Here is a 14,614-nt window from a genome sequence, read left to right as displayed (position 1 = left end):
AGCAGGGACCGAGCAATGGGAGCTCACCCCGTCGCGGGGATTCGAACCACCGACCTTCTGATCAGCAAGCCCTAGGCTCTGTGGTTTAACCACAGCGCCACTCGTGTCCCCGATGGGCAGGGTACAAATAAATTATTATTACTATTATTATTATTATGTGTGCGTGCGCGCCAATGACCCATCTAGTGCTTCTTCACCCTCTTTTTACAGGGGCCAACCAGATGTCCCCGCAAGCAGGAGTGGGGCGCAAAAGTTACAGATAGGTAGCCGTGTTGGTCTGCCATAGTCAAAATAAAAAAAATTCCTTCCAGTAGCACCTTAAAGACCAACTAAGTTAGTTCTTGGTATGAGCTTTCGTGTGCATGTTCTGAAGAAGTGTGCATGCACACGAAAGCTCATACCAAGAACTAACTTAGTTGGTCTTTAAGGTGCTACTGGAAGGAATTTTTTTTATTTGGAGCGCAAAAGAGCACTCTCCCAACTCGTGGCTTCCAGCAACCGGTATTCCAAAGCATTCAGGCCCTGGGCTGACCTGGGGTGGGGGGAATCTCCCTGCCTGAAATTCAGGAAAGCCGCAGACAACATTGAGCGCTATGATTCAACATAAGGCGACTTACTAAAATGTTGGATTTCCCGGGCCCGCCCCCTCCCGTGTCCCGGGCCCGCCCCCTTGGCCCTCTCCTCGCCTCTCCCCTCCCAAACGTCGGTCTTCGCCCCCACCCTGCGCGCCCATAAGTTTTGCAGCCTCCGAGACATGGTTTCGCCCGCGGCCGCGTCTCTTCTCCCTTGCGCCCTGCTTCTCCTTCTGCGCTCCGGTTTGGGGGTCTCTACCCCGCCCGGTGAGGAGGGGGAGGATGTTGAGAGGACGGGGAGCCCTGCCGGACCCCGGGAGGAGTTTCCAACCGTGGTGTTCGCTATTCTGGCTCGCAACTCCCAGCACTCTCTGCCCCATTACCTGGGGGCCCTGGAGCGCATGGATTACCCCAAAGAGCGCATCTCCATCTGGTAAGGGGCGCAGCAACTTATAAGTTGCGCTGAGCTGATTGGGGGGGGGGGAGGCGGCGGCAAGCGGGGACAGGATGGAGTTTGGGGGTTTCCCCCTTCCCAGCCCAATTTAGGATTGATTCGAGAAGCCCTAGAAAATTGTTTATGAGCGTGAGGGTTAGTTGTGAGGGGAACCTAGTTAATTTTGGGGTGCTGGTAGGTATCCTCAATTGTAGTGTGAGTGCAAGGTTTGAACGTGCTTGAGCCTGTTTTGAACCTTGGGCAGGCCGTGCAAAGGTGTGCAGGACCTCAGCGTGGGGGGAGGGTGCATAGCTGTCAACTTCCCCCTTTTTCTTGCGAGGAATCCTATTCGGAATAAGGGAATTTCCCTTTAAGAAAGGGAAACGTTGGCAGCTATAGGAGGGTGTCTAGGGAGGAGCAGAGGCTCTGCTGCCCTGCAGGGCATGGTTTTGGAGTACTGTATATAGGTGAGCGTGATTTGGGGCGAGCCCTGATTACTTCTGGTGTCTAGTGTGGGGGCACAGGAGCATGTACATTTCTGGAAGTCTTCTTTGGGGTGCCTGAACAAGGAGTGCTGAGTTTTGCACGCTATCTGGACTGTTTCCTAGAGTGTTAGTTGTTTGTTGTTGCTGCTACTTGTGTTGAGGTGGTGTTGTTTTCGCAGGGCCAGCTGCCCATTTTCAGGGCTGACCTGGCCACGATCCTACCAGACCCAATGGGATCTAATGGAGCTGTTGTTGTGTTGATCAGAGGTGAGGAACATGTAGTATAGCTGTCAACTTTTCCCTTTCCTTGCGAGGAATCCTATTTGGAATAAGGGAATTTCCCTTTTAAAAAAAAGGGAAACGTTGACAGCTATGACATGTAGCCCTCCAGTTGCTGAGGCCTCCAACATCTGAAAGGCTACACAGATGTTCCTCCTATGATGCAAATCAATGGGGAGAGCTGGTGCCCTCTTAGAAGACTTCATTTTATAGAGGTGGGCACTGGTGAGGTCAGCTAAGTGTTGCCGAATGCATCCCCCAACACTTGTTTTCTCTTTAATGTACCCTCTTTGAGGAGGGAAACCTCCCGTTGGAAGGAACAAAAATTCTAGAAGTTTTGTGTGTGCACATAAGCCCTCTCTAAGGTTACACAGGGGTGGTTGTAATCAAAAGCATTTGTAATACTTTGGACTATGTTGCAGTGGCGTAGCGTGGGGGGGTGCAGGGGGGGGCGGCCGCACCGGGGGGTTAGGGTTAGGGGGTGCAAATCCACGGGTTAGGGGGCGCAAATCCATGGGTTAGGGGGCGCAAATTACTTGCCTTGCCCCGGGTGCTGACAACCCACGCTACGCCACTGCTATGTTGACGTGCTAGGACAGGGACAGGGTTCCTGTAGCCTTCCAGATGCTGCCGAACTCCAGCTCCCATAAGCCCTTGCTACTGTGGCCAGGGATGGTGGGAGTTGTAGACCAGCAACACCCAGGTGACCATAGTTTCCTCATCCCCAGGCTAGCATGGCAAGTTTTTTAGTTACGCTGGAGCTTCAGGAGAAGGAGCTGCAGGAACCACACCATCATTTTAGGGTGGAGGCTTCTGTGGCAGGAATAAGAAACCTGTGGTCCTCTGGGCTCCTGTTCCCATGAGTTCCTGCCAGCATGGCCAGTGGGCGGAGCTATGATGGGAGTTTGCATCCAGCGTAATACCTGCAAGGCTACACATTTGGGAAGGCTGGGGAAGCAGATCCTGAGCAGTGGCTGCTTCCCTTCACCTCTACTGCAGGGGTGGGGTAAACAGATAAACAAATGGAACAAAATGTAGTATGACCACTGTTCCATAAAGCCTGAAAGCAGCTATAATGAATTTCAGAGGATCATTAAGACACATAGCATGGAAGATTTGGAAGTCTCTCCAAATATGTCTCTGTATTTGTGGTGGTCTTTAGGCTTTATACCTTTAAAAAGTACGTTTCTAGTCTCTAGTCCTTATGGAGGCTACAGAAAGCTGTTTCAGCAGTGCATGCTGGCACTTGGTTGAAGATGAAAACTTGCCTTTGGCCAGCAAGTGTGAAATTTCTTACTGTTTCTGTCCCTTCTCATGGTGTTCCTGCCTATTCTGGTCTAATTTTTCTTTGGTCACTCACAGTTGGCATGTCAGTTTTTTCTGCCAGCCCGGTAGTCCATATCCATGCAGACCATGAGTCAAATGACAGGCAGGTCTCCTGTTTTCCAACTCCTAGTTATTCCTTGTGGCCCTCTGGCTTTTCTAGGACTCCAGATCTTCCCTCCAACCCCAAAAGCCTGCATGGCCAAGGGCCAGGGATGATGGCAGCTGTAGTCCAACAACATCTGGAAGGTCACATGTCCCCCACCCCACCCCTGTTGAATGGCATCCAGAGAGCCCTCCGTGTTGCCTGCCTTTTTATTTCCAACCCCCTGATGCCCCATTTCCCTAACCTTGCTGGGACTGCTCCGCTCCAGCCTCCCACCCCATGTTTCAGTACTCTGCAGAGACAACAGAATTCCCTCCCTTTCTGTTCCAAAGCTTCTCCGTCTCAGGCGTGTTTTATAGCCTATTCTACGATCTTGTAGGAAACCTTACCCTGGTAGTATAAATCTTCTTTTTTAAGAGCTCATGAGCTGTTTTCCATCTGCTGTCTCTGTTAAACTGATGCACAAGCCTCTTAATGATGTCTCAGTCCAGTTCGGGAGAGACGGCATCCTAGACCTGCAATTTAATCTGCTATATATTAGCATCTGTTCTTTCTTTTAAACCAAGTTAATTTTCCTCGAGTTTCGTTCTTGGACCTGTGGCTCTTGGCTTGTTCAACACTGCTGGAGGGAGTCCGTGTGGCAGGGCAGAGAGAACTCCCTTTCTGGGATTCCTGTAGTGCATGCAGATAGAAGTCTGTTTTTTTCAGATCCATGAAGTGTACAGTGGTACCTCAGGTTACAGACGCTTCAGGTTACAGACTCTGCTAAGCCAGAAATAGTACCTCAGATTAAGAACTTTGCTTCAGGATGAGAACAGAAATCATGCGGCAGTGGCACCGAGAGGCCCCATTGGCTAAAGTGGTACCTCAGGTTAAGAACAATTTCAGGTTAAGAATGGACCTCCGGAACGAATTAAGTTCTTAACCCGAGGTACCACTGTAATCCTAAATTTGCAAATGTATACACCAGCACGGTTGCCAAGAGAGAAGAGAAAGGATTGAGGCTGCAGGGAAACAATATGCCAAGGACTCTGGACCACAAAAGCGTCTGTCTTAATAAATTTGTGCCACAAGACTTGTGTTTTTTGTCCTTTCTCTTTTTGCTGTGGTGGGCTGACAACACTCCCCTTCCGGAAACCAATCTAAGGAAGCAGATTCATGGGTTCTTCTTTGGATACCACACACCTTCCTTTGTTTGGGGGACATTTTACTACCTTGAGATACATTGGGGTTTGTTTCAGGATTGGAAAAAGTTCCCCAAATTGTCTGCATACATTTCTTTCTGAGATAGGAACTGAAGCAGTCTCGCCATATACCACTGCTCTGCTGTGGCCTAACTGGGGATTTCTGAGCCCCGTTCAGATTGCTGCTTTTTATTCATCAGGACATAAGGATTTGTTTTTAATTATGTAGCATGAGGCTTTATATGCAATGTTTAAATTTTTTGGTAAATGAATTCCATTAATCCATTCACAATGTCATTCTCTTCCAGAGGTTTCCGTAAGATTATTTGAGGCAGTTTTTCCAACGAGCAGATATTATCACAGATGCTTGTTTTTGCAGTTCTCAAAAGTGTGAATTTGTGTCTGCAGAGATAACATGCCTTTCCTTCACAGGAAAAATGTTATAAAATAAACATACAGAGTTGAGGGAAAAAAACCTTAATCCCATTGTTCCTTTGCAAATTTATATACACAGAACCAGTAATTTTTGATATAACTGTAAAATTTATTATTCCACAAATGAAATCTTCATCTGGTTGTAAATATTCAGATTATACCAGCAAGAATGAGTCTTTGTTTAAAAATAAAGATTTAAATCAAGTCTTACTGACTAGTGATTTAAATCATGATTTAAACCAATTTGATTTAAATCAAATTCACCCTGCTTCATCATGTCATTGGGTGATCCACTTGGGGCTTGCAGACTAATTCACACTGGCTCCGATTACTGCTTTAGGATGCGCCCAATACAAGCCCCATTTGCCAAGGAGCAATATGGAGCACGTTTTAAGGCATGGGCAGTGGTCAGGGATGATAGGAGTTCTAGACCAGTGGAGAGCCACAGATCCCCCAATCTCTGCTTTGGAAGGTCTGTTAAAAAGTGCCCATGCCAGCTAGTTCAAGTTTTGGCGAAGAATACATGCCACTAGCTATAAATATGCTCAGAGATGATGTGCTGGCATAGCCATGCTCTAGTCAGGAGCCCTTTGGGAAATTAACATGTAATTTTCAAGAACTGACTGGGTTGCAATAGCGTCTAAATTGCAGATTTCCTAGCCAGCACTGAGAGGACCTTGCAGTAGATGAGAGGGTTTGTCAGCTTTCAAGTCCAGGTTGCCTTTATTCTAACAAAATAAAAAAGGGTAAACCCACACTGACCTGGCAAGTTTTCCATTTCTTGTTCCCAAATGTTCAAGTGGAGAATGGAATGGAGTGTGCTGGAAGAGGGCATGGCTGGCTGCCCCCCCCCCCCGAATAGGAGCCTTCCACAGTGCAGGTTCCACTTCTTCCTCCACTTGCATCATGCCTGCCATCCCAGGGTATCAAATATACACAGGGTATATACACACCAATAATGTGTACACAGTAATTATATTGGCTTATGTGGCATTAAACTGTTGGACTCTAGCTAGCTGCAGTTCTAGTAGGTTTTTCTGCTGACATAAAGTGCCGATGTTTTGTGCATGGCAAACAGCAGCTGGACAAACCAACTGGAAGGCTACACGCAACCTTGGATTTCTAGTTGGAAACCACCACCACCAGTCCCCTTTGAGATCCCTCTTTGCTGTTTCTGCCAGCTTTTGGGTAAAATTGGCCAGCGGTGAATTGAGGAGAAACAGATCCCTCATTTGCAATTTGGATTTTCAGGTGCGCCACTGACCACAATGTGGACAACACAACAGAAATACTGCATGAGTGGCTGACTGCTGTGGAAGGCCACTACCGGCACATTGAGTGGAGATCCGTAGATGAGCCCAGGTAAGTTTGGAATACTCATGCCGACCTACTTGAATTTCATAAATAATTGAGAAGCATGCATAGGTCAGGAATTAAAGAAGATCACGGTGGATTTGGATACCCAGAAACAATTGCAGTACTTCTTAGAAGGTTGAAGTGGTGCAGCTGTAACTTTGTGGATAAGTTGTCAATAGAAAGATCTGTGTTCAGAGGCAATGCTAGTTGCTGCAGGAACAACTGTTGGTAGAATACCTTCAGACCCTCTTAAGGAACATAAATGGAGCCTTGAAGCCAGATCGTGCCAAGGGGGACTGTACACCATGCTGCAACATTTTGTTGCCATTCCCCCTTGCTCTTACGCTGTGAACCCTTTTTAGGGTAGAGACCTTGAGTTGGTTTATTCATGGGGATCTTCCATTCTACAGAACTTTTCTAATTCCCTCCAATGAACCATTAAATGCTCTCCTGAGTTTCTTGGAACTACAGTATGGAAGGGCTGTGATAACCTGAAGGTTTGCATAAAATAGGCACCGCAGTGCAAAGGAAAGGGGAGAGGGACAGGCCTTGCACTCTCTGCTTACCATCTTGCCTCTTGCAGCTCTTATCCTGACGAACACGGGCCCAAACACTGGAGCGACGCACGCTTTGAGCACGTAATGAGACTCAAACAGGAAGCTCTGAGCTTTGCGCGATCTGAGCGGGCCGATTACATTTTGGTAAGTCAGTCTGATCATCTGGAGGTGGGAAAATGTCCAACGCGAGTCTCCTCCATTCTGTCCACTCCAGAAGACACTTTTGGGTGCACCTGGTTCTCATCTACCTCAGCCTTCCTCAACATAGTGCTCTACAAATGCTGCGGCCGCAATTTATTTATTTACTTATCACACTTATTTGTTGCTTGTCATCCGGAAGGTCTCCAAGAAACTTACCGTAAAGAAAAACGTATGTATGCACATACATAATACCCTGAGGGAGGTAGGGCAAGATCGTACAATATGTTAATATTTCACATAATGTACAACTTTGTAAAACAGATGCAACATGCCAGCTCCATTAATGGTAGTGAACAACTTTAGCAAAACTTTAGTAATAATAATAATAATAATAATAGTAATAGTAATTTTTTATTTATACCCCGCCCTCCCCAGCCAAGGCTGGGCTCAGGGCGGCTAACAAGCAATAATAAAAACAAGTTGAATGATTACAACTTAAAACAAAATTAAAATACAACATTAAAATATTTAAACATTAAAATATTAAAACGCCTCATTAAAATGCCTCATCGCAGGAGGAGAAGGAAAAGAAAAAAGAAAGGGGGGGGGGATCAAATTGGCTCCAAGCCAAAGGCCACAACTCTGCCTTACAGGCCCTGCGGAAAGAAATCAGATCCTGCAGGGCCCTGGTCTCATGAGGCAGAGCGTTCCACCAGGCCGGAGCCAGCGTTGAAAAGGCCCTGGCTCTGGTTGAAGCCAATCTAACTTCCTTAGGGCCTGGGACCACTAGGGTGTTGCTATTTATGGACCTTGAGGCTCTCCGTGGGGCATACCGGGAGAGGCAGTCCCGTAGGTACGAGGGTCCTAGGCAGTGAAGGGCTTTAAAGGTCAAAAGCAGCACCTTAAATCTGACCCTGTACTCCACCGGGAGCCAGTGCAGCTTGAAAAGCACTGGGTGAATATGCTCCCATGGCAGAGACCCCGTGAGGAGCCTCGCTGCTGCATTCTGCACCCGCTGGAGTTTCTGGGACAGCTTCAAGGGCAGCCCCGCGTAGAGCGAATTACAGTAGTCAAGCCTGGAGGTGCCCGTCGCATGGATCACTGTGGCCAGGTCGGGGCAGGAAAAATAAAAATTGTTTATTAAAGCAATACTCCTACCCACTAATTGGCAGATAAATGAAACCTGATTTTTGGCCATAGTGGCCACTAGGGCTGACTTAGTTTTCTTCAAATGTACATCTTGCCTCACACTTTCCAACCTTGACTGCTTGGTGCTGCTCTGCTTGGGCCATTTTCAAATCCACTGGAGCACTTGGTGAGATTTTTCTATCCATGCAGGCAATTTTGCCTTGGAGGGATGCAGTTCAGTTGTGCCTGCCAGGCTCCCTCAGGGGTGGGGTTTAGTTTTCAGACATGGTTTCCGTCAAGATAAAAGTGTGCACTTTTAATTCTGTCCCCAGTTCACAGACACGGACAGCATCTTGACAAATAACCAGACTCTGAAGTTCCTCATTGCACAAAACAAATCTGTTGTTGCTCCCATGCTGGACTCTCAGACCTATTACTCCAACTTCTGGTGTGGGATTACTCCTCAGGTAAGCCCGTTTGGTGGAGGTGCTTGAGCAGATTTGCAGAATTTATTTATTGCACAAGCAGGAAATCTGTGGCCCTCCAGCTAATGTAGGCCACTGGCCAGGGGTGATGGGAGTCATTGCTCAACATCTGGAGGGCCACATGTGCACTACAAAGAGACAACAGAGTCAATTCAGCAAGTGAAAATGCATGCACCGTCAGAGCAATGTAAAAACAAATATATATCATAAATACAGCCAGGCTTTGACTGAACTCACTCACTATTTGTTCTTTCTGGAAACAACTGGAGACATTTTTATTTCTACAGCCATTTTTGTTTCAAAGCCTGTTTAAGTTATTCTTATTTTTGCAACATTTTAAAACTATGCTAAAAAAAATTATGTGAATCACATTGATGCTATTGCAGAAGGTGATTGATAAATGAATAAAACAGTGAATTTAAAAAGCAGGTTTAGAAAAACCACCAGCTACGTGAGCTAAGGTGGATTGAAAAAGCAACAAGTTTTATCTAACTAAGTTATAGTTGGGAGTGGACCTACTGAAGTTAAGGGACCTAAGGAATGTCCATTAACTTCAGCCAGTCTACTGTGAATAGGACTTAGTTGGACATAACCCTATGTGTGTATGGCCTGCTTGAAAGAAAACTGGGATGGGGCCAAACCTGCCTCCTGGGGAAGGGAGTTTCATAGGTGAGGAGCCACCACCCAAAAGGCCCTGCCTCCTGTTCCCACCTGCTTGATAGGTAGGTCTGCAAGAAGGGGGTCTCCATAGCAGGCTCGTATGGGTGCAAGTGGTTCATGGAATAACTTGGCCCCGGAGTATTTAGGTCTTCAAAGGTAAAAACCAACACTTTGCATTATGTGCAGTTGATGTAAACCTAGTGTGCTCTAAGCATTGAGCTCCCTCCAGCATATGGACCTCTGCGTTCAGCTTCTGGACCATTGGATCATGGCAGTACATCCTTGGTGTTCCTTCCACACTTGCCCATCTCCACTTACCTTTCCCAAAAGGCACAGCCCTGCTTGAAATTCCTTCAGGCCTCTTGGGTGACTGCTGAGGGGCAGAGACACACAGTAGGCAGAGCCAGAACAAATGAGAGGTGGAAGTTGGTCATTACAGTTTTGCCTACTGGAAGCGTTTCATCCAGTGCTAGTCCTACTCAGAGTAGGTCCACTAAAGCCAATGAACATTTTTTTATTTATTTACCGTATTTTCCGCTCTATAAGACGCACCAGACCACAAGACGCACCTAGTTTTTGGAGGAGGAAAACAAGAAAAAAAAATTTCTGAATCTCAGAAGCCAGAACAGCAAGAGGGATCGCTGCGCAGTGAAAGCAGCGATCCCTCTTGCTGTTCTGGCTTCTGGGATAGCTGCGCAGCCCTGCATTCACTCCTTAAGACACACACACATTTCCCTTTACTTTTTAGGAGGGGAAAAGTGAGTCTTATAGAGCAAAAAATACTGTACAGTGGTGCCCCGCAAGACGAACGCCTCGCAAGACGGAAAACCCGCTAGACGAAAGGGTTTTCCGTTTTGGAGGCGCTTCGCAAAACGAATTTCGCTATGGGGTTGCTTCGCAAGACGAAAAAATATTGCGCGTCCCCGCGGGTTTTTTTCGCTCCCCCCTTTTCCTAAGCCGCCTATCAGCTGTTCCGCTGAAAAACCCGCTTAACAGCTGATCAGGGAAAGCCGCTAGACCGCTGTAGCGCTAATCAATGGGCTTGCTTCGCAAGACGAAAAAACCGCTAGATGACGAGAATCGCGGAACGGATTCTTTTCGTCTTGCGAGGCACCACTGTATTTATTAAATTTGTATACCACCCTATAACCATAGAGCTCAGGGCAGTTCACAACATAAAACCACAATATAAAAAACACAGAATACATAATAAAAACAAAGACAACCCAATCCCCCATCCACAACACATTTAAAATGACATCAGATGTCAATTTAGCCAAAGGCCTGGTATAAGAGGAACATTTTTGCCTGGCGCCTAAAGGTGTATCAGGAATGCGCCAGGTGAACTTCCCTGGGGAGAGCATTCTACAGATGGGGAGCCACTGCAGAGAAGGCCCTGTTCTCATGTTGCCACCCTCTGGACCTCTTGGGAAGGAGGCACACATAGAAGGGCCTCAGAGGATGATCTCAGGGTCCGGGTAGGTTCAAATGGAAGGAGACATTCCTTGAGGTATTGCGGTCCTGAGCCCTTTGAGGCTTTATAGGTCGAAACCAGAACTTTGCATTGGGCCCAGAAACCAATTGGCACTCCTTGAAATTCATCGGTTATAATAGCAGAGTCAAGATCACGGTGGCACATTATTTTTCATGGGTCTGCTCTGAGTAGGATTTGGTTGGATACAACCCTTAAGGAGGATAAACAGGCAATACTGCCCCCCGGGCTAATTTTAAGTAAGATGCAGGTGGTGGATTTGGCAGCTGAGATTGGTGGACCAGCCTCCATTGCTGCAGGACCTTTCCTGTTTTGAGTTATGGTTTCCTAATTGGATGGCAGACAGTTATTGGCACAGCACTGGGCTATGTTGGGTTATTAGACTCTCTCGCACGTTCCAGGGTTACTACCGTAGGACAGCAGACTACTTCCCCACCAAGAACAGGCAGCGGGTCGGGTGCTTTGCTGTCTCCATGGTATACGCCGCCTTCTTGATTGATCTGCGGAAGAACGACACTGCTGACCTGGCCTTTCACCCGCCCCATCCCAGCTATACCTGGCCATTTGATGACATCATTGTTTTTGCGTACTCCTGCCAAACTGCAGGTGAGAGTGAAGGAGGAGAAGGGGGAGGCAGACCATCATGGCTAGCGTTTGTATAGAGTTTCCACATGTCCAGAAAGTGCTTGATAATACAGTGGGCCCTCGAGTTACGTACCGCTCTGGATACGTAACTTTCGGGTTGCGAACACGGCAAACCCAGAAGTGTATACAGTGGTACCTCTGTACCACTCTGTACCATTCCGGAGCCCCATTCGCAACATGAACAGAACGCAACCCGCGTCTGTGTGGGTCGCGATTCGCTGCTTCTGCGCATGCCCCTAGCGTCATTTTGAGCGCATGTGCGAGCGGCGAAACCTGGAAGTAACCCTTTACAGTACTTCCGGGTCGCCTTGGGAAGCAACCTGAAAAGAGGTAACCTGAACCAAACATAACAAGAGGTATGACTGTACTTCCGGGTTTCACCGCACACGCATGCGCAGAAGTGCTCTGTGCACTGCGCACGTGCACAGAAGTGGCGCCTCCAATTACAGACTTTTCAGGTTATGTAGGGACCCCTGGAGCGAATTTAATTCGTATCCAGAGGGTCCACTGCAATAGGAGCCCTACTTTTCAGACCAGATGCCCTTCTATTTCAGAGGTACCTGTGGCCAACCAAGTGCCTCTGGGAAGCCCCTCAAACAGCATGAAAGCAGAAGCCCTTTTCTGTTCCCTCTCCCTGCAGCTCGTGTTTAGCATTATACTGCTACTGGACATGGAGGCTCCATTTCACCCTGATTTTTCCTAATGTTTGATTCAAACTGCGGCAAGAAAAAAGGGAGATGGACAGGCCATGCTCTGTCTGCCAAGGTGTGCAGAAGAGCATGACGGTGTGGTGTGGCACTGGGTGAAGCAGAGGAATTCCACTGTCAAGGAGCCTGTGCTGGCGATTTGGGGCTCACAATTGTTTGGATTTTATCTTAAATGCTCGTTTATAGAACCATAGAATTGTTGAGCGGCATACTTTTAAGTTGTTCTTCTGTCTCCTGTGCAGGAGCCCAGATGTACTTGTGTAACCAGCAGCGGTTTGGATATATCAATGTCCCTGTGAAATCTCACCAGACGCTGGAGGATGAAAGCATCAACTTTGTGCACCTGATCCTGGAGGCAATGGGTGAGTTAGTGCACCTGCTCCAAATACTGCCCTAGCCCACAAGAGAATCTTTCTTGGGGGTTATTGTAGGGTGTTTTTCTTCCTGGCTGTGGGACCCTAATAGGCCTACACTTTATGGCATGTACGCAGTGCTTGCTCTACTCAGAGCAAACCCATTGCAATTAATAGCCATGACTAAAGGAGTTTCCAGACCCTCACTATTTTCAGGTGGGATTCAGTCGCATGCTGGCAAATTCAGGCTGCATAATCAACCATTGGGAGGGCTTGTGCTGCAAACCTGCTTCCCCAAAAGATCAGACTTTTTGCTGGTAAGGAAAGTGGGGGATCGCATTTGCTTTGGTGCAACAGCGTCTAACCTCCCTGCAAACAAATGGGGATGAATGCTCAGTAAGCAGGTTGTCTGGAAGCACCATAAGTTGCGCCCATTAATTTTAGTAGGTCTGCTCTAGGTAGAATTTTGTTGGATATGGCTCCCTATCTTTCTCTGGTTTACCTGAGAAAGATAGGTTTGAGCATATTATGCCAATTCTGGTCCAATTCAAAGTGCTGGCTTTCACCTATAAAGCCTTCAGTGGCTCAGGACCACAATACACCAAGGACCACTTATCTCCATATGACCCTACCCGGGCCCTGAGATCATCCTCTGAAACCCTTCATCATGTTCTTCCTCCATGAGAGGTCCAGCGGGGGCAACACGAGAACGGGGCCTTCTCTGCAGTGGCTCCCCATTTCTGAAATGCTCTCCCCAAGGAGGCTCACTTGGTGCCTTCATTATACACCTTTAGGCACCATGCAAAAACCTTCCTCTTCTACCAGGCCTTTGGCTGATTGACATCTGATGTCATTTTAAATGTGTTGTGGAAGGGGGGAATTACTGGATTGTCTTTGTTTTTGCTTTTATTATGTATTATGTGTTTTTTATATTGTGATTTTATGTTGTGAACTGCCATGAGATCTGTGGGTATAGGACGGTATACAAATTTAATTAAAAACAATATTAATAACTTAACCTTCTCAAGCTCAAGGGAAATTTGATCCTTAGAACCAAAAAGCTGGAGAGAGCCTTGTAGGCCATTTTGTCTGTCTCCTGCTTGATGCAAGAAATCCAAACCTGGAACCGTTTCTCCCTCTCCGTTTACTACTACTTATAATTAATAATGCTAATAATTAACAACAACAACACAATGGAAGCCCTAAAGATAACAGCTATAAGCAATTCAAAGAGGGAAGGGGAGAAAATTTTGGGAGCTGGTTTGGAGTTATTGGCAGAATACACCAGCAAAATTACAGTAAGCTGTTTATGGAACTCACTTGCTGGTAAGTACAGTACAGTGGTACCTCGGTTTACGAACTTAATCCGTTCCAGAAGTCCGTTCTTAAACCAAAACCGTTCTTAAACTGAGGCGCGCTTTCCCTAATGAGGCCTCCCGCCGCCGGTGCCCTTCCACCGTTCGGATTCCATTCTTAGACTGAGGTAAAGTTCTCAAACCGGGACACTACTTCCGGTTTTGCGGAGTTCGTAAACCGAATCGTTCGAAAAACAGGACTGTTCTTAAACCGAGGTACCACTCTACAGGTTAAAAACCTGAGTAGTGACGTAGCTTCCTCTCCAAGCTTTACATCTCTCTTGCAGTGGATGGTACCCCAATGTTCCCCTCCAGCCATGTCTACCTCCCACCAAAGCATCCGACCAAAATTGGGTTTGACGAGGTAAGCAACTCTCTCTCTCTCTCTCTCTCTCTCTCTCTCTCTCTCTCTCTCTCTGTGTGTGTGTGTGTGTGTGTAAGAAAGAAATTGTCAGCACCTGTGAGGGCTGTGAGTGAGTGACTGAGTCAGAATATGCCTGAATGCATGTGATAAATTTTGTACGTTTTGAGTGAGTGGAATCCTATTTTATGGCTTTTTTTTTTAGCTCTATTGTTTTACATGTTCCACTTAAAATTCATTGTTAATTTCATTAGATTTTCTTTGTAAGCTTGCTTTTGTGATGAAAAGTGGTTTATATAAGTACTCGAAGAAAGGAATTGAACCTTCTGTTTTCCTTTTAGGTTTTCCTCATCAACTTGGCAAGGCGCCCAGACCGCCGGCAGCGCATGCTTAGTTCCCTCTTTGAGTTGGAGATAGAGCCCTTGGTGATTAACGCTGTCGATGGAAGGTGACTGGCTGACGCCTCTTTCTGGGGTGCTTTGTTTTGGTTTTTAGCATGAAATGGGGCTGCTGCAACTGGTGGACCTCTCTTCCACAAGGCTTAGATAGCTTTTAAA

At 46.9% G+C, this 14,614-nt stretch overlaps 1 protein-coding gene across 2 annotated transcripts in view; it reads left to right on the top strand.

The window, feature by feature from the left end:
• Positions 1–686: 686 nt before the first annotated feature.
• Positions 687–14,614, top strand: part of CERCAM (cerebral endothelial cell adhesion molecule) — a 32,127-nt gene continuing 18,199 nt past the window's right edge. Inside the window, exons 1-8 of one of the 2 annotated variants that reach the window (XM_082208918.1) lie at positions 687–1,005; positions 6,069–6,179; positions 6,757–6,874; positions 8,332–8,466; positions 11,038–11,242; positions 12,231–12,350; positions 13,984–14,060; positions 14,399–14,505. In XM_082208918.1, the coding sequence (XP_082065044.1) occupies positions 755–1,005; positions 6,069–6,179; positions 6,757–6,874; positions 8,332–8,466; positions 11,038–11,242; positions 12,231–12,350; positions 13,984–14,060; positions 14,399–14,505 (1,124 nt within the window). In that variant the 5' untranslated portion in view covers positions 687–754. The remainder of the gene's footprint in view (positions 1,006–6,068; positions 6,180–6,756; positions 6,875–8,331; positions 8,467–11,037; positions 11,243–12,230; positions 12,351–13,983; positions 14,061–14,398; positions 14,506–14,614) is intronic. The other variant, XM_082208917.1, reaches the window with a different exon arrangement.

This window comes from Podarcis vaucheri (genome assembly GCF_965113315.1).
Source record: "Podarcis vaucheri genome assembly, chromosome: Z".
NCBI lineage: Eukaryota > Metazoa > Chordata > Lepidosauria > Squamata > Lacertidae > Podarcis > Podarcis vaucheri.
The sequence above is the reverse complement of the archived record's forward strand: the minus strand, read 5'-3'. Positions and strand labels throughout refer to the sequence as shown.